This window comes from Parus major, chromosome 28 (genome assembly GCF_001522545.3).
Source record: "Parus major isolate Abel chromosome 28, Parus_major1.1, whole genome shotgun sequence".
NCBI classification, from domain to species: Eukaryota; Metazoa; Chordata; class Aves; order Passeriformes; family Paridae; genus Parus; species Parus major.
The window spans coordinates 4,235,794-4,237,514 of record NC_031797.1 but is presented as its reverse complement, the minus strand read 5'-3'; the positions used below and the strand labels follow the sequence as shown (position 1 = coordinate 4,237,514).

Sequence of the window (1,721 nt, the reverse complement as noted above, 5' to 3'; positions counted from 1 at the left end):
GGGCTTTGGGGGAGAGGCTGCCTGGGCTGGGAGCCTGGAGCTGAGGAGCTCAGCCCTGGTAAATGAGCAGGGAGGAAGGGCAGGCTCCTGGCTTGGCCATCACCTGGGAACAGGGGAGTTCCTGTCCCCCTGTGCCTGCCCAGCCCACTGCCCATCCCGCAGCATCCCCGGCACGGGGGGCTCTCCAGGGCAGCTCTGGGAGCGTTTCCTGCTCTCCATCACTGGCAGCCCTGGCTCCAGGTGTGCTGAGCTCTCACCTGTGCACCCCGTGGTTCCCTTCTTGACGAAGTAGCCCAGCTGGCAGTGGCAGATGAAGGAGCCCTTGGTGTTCTCACACTCGCCGTGCAGGCAGATGTTGGGGTTGAGGTCGCACTCGTTCACATCTGCAGCACAAAACCAACCATGGGACACCCCGAGGACCCCGCTGTGGCCCTGGGGACAGGGGGCAGAGCTGGGACACGGCCAGGGCACGGCCAGGACCTCACCAATGCAGGTCTTCATGTCCAGGGATGCCATGAAGCCGTCGAAGCAGAGGCAGCGGTACTCCCCGGGGATGTTGGTGCACTGCCCCCCGTCACAGATGTCGGGGTTATCCTCACACTCATCAATATCTGCACAGAGGAGAAGGTGAAGGTGAACACAGGAGCACGAGGGGGCGGCAGGGAATCCCCAGCTGTGAGAGGCCGGAGGTGGAAAAATCACCCATCCATGAAAACCCTTCCTGGGGAAGGGACTGCAAAATGAGAGCCCTCATCCTGGAGCCACCTGCAAGAGCCCAGGGGGCCACTGACCTGCACAGGACCTCTTGTCTGGCATCAGGGCGTAGCCTTCGCTGCAGCTGCACTCGTAGCTGCCCTCGGAGTTGGAGCAGTGGGTGTCACAGCCCCCGTTGGTGATGGTGCACTCGTCGATGTCTGGGGACAAACACACAGCGGCCTGAGCTGGGAGGGACCCACGGGGAGCCAGCCCAGCCCCTGGCCCTGCACAGACAAGAGCCCAGGCAGCAGTTTGGGTGGGAGGACACAAATCTCCCCCAGCCACAAGAGAACTCCTCGTTCCTTCTCCCCAGCCCCTGGCAGTGTCCTCGCGGCCGCTCACCCTCCCTCGCCAGCAGCGCGGATTTGGCTGTCGCTCACGCAGGACGTTCCCCCTTTGCTTCACCCTCTGAACACAGCACACACGAGCCCAGCAGGGCTCTGGGCTGATCCCAAGGCTCTGGAAGGACGGTTTGGAGGAGCACTCACCGACACAGCCCTGCCTGTCCGGCGTGGCCTGGAAGCCCGAGTCGCAGGAGCACTGGTAGGTGCCGATGACGTTGACGCAGCGCCCGTTGCGACAGAGGTTGTCACTGAGGGAGCACTCGTTGATGTCTGAGGGGACAAGAGCACTTGGAGCAGCCAGCCCTGCTCAGGCCATCATCTGGTGTCTAAACTGGGTTTGTCCCATTGGTCACAGGGAGCAGCAAAACGAACAACAAAACGCTGGGAATGAGCTTGGTCCCTCCTCTTGGATGAGCTGGACCCCTTATCATGGAAGCACAGAAGGCTTTGGGTGGGAGGGACCTTAAGGATCATCCTTGGCCAGGATGGGACACCTTCCCCTAGCCCAGGCTGCTCCAAGCCCTCGGCCACTTGCAGGGATGGGATGTACGGGATGGGGAGGAGGCAGCCAGAGCCCTGCAGGATCTCTCCCTGTGACATTTCCCTGCAGGATCTCTCCCC

At 62.3% G+C, this 1,721-nt stretch overlaps 1 protein-coding gene across 1 annotated transcript in view; it reads right to left on the bottom strand.

Annotated features, from left to right (window-relative positions):
- The window catches only part of FBN3 (fibrillin 3), a 72,682-nt gene that overhangs the window by 21,085 nt on the left and 49,876 nt on the right, over positions 1–1,721 (bottom strand). The window contains exons 26-29 of the mRNA XM_019009100.2: positions 1,245–1,370; positions 792–914; positions 486–611; positions 258–383 (exon numbers count right to left, since the gene is read on the bottom strand). Of these exons, the coding sequence (XP_018864645.1) occupies positions 258–383; positions 486–611; positions 792–914; positions 1,245–1,370 (501 nt within the window). The remainder of the gene's footprint in view (positions 1–257; positions 384–485; positions 612–791; positions 915–1,244; positions 1,371–1,721) is intronic.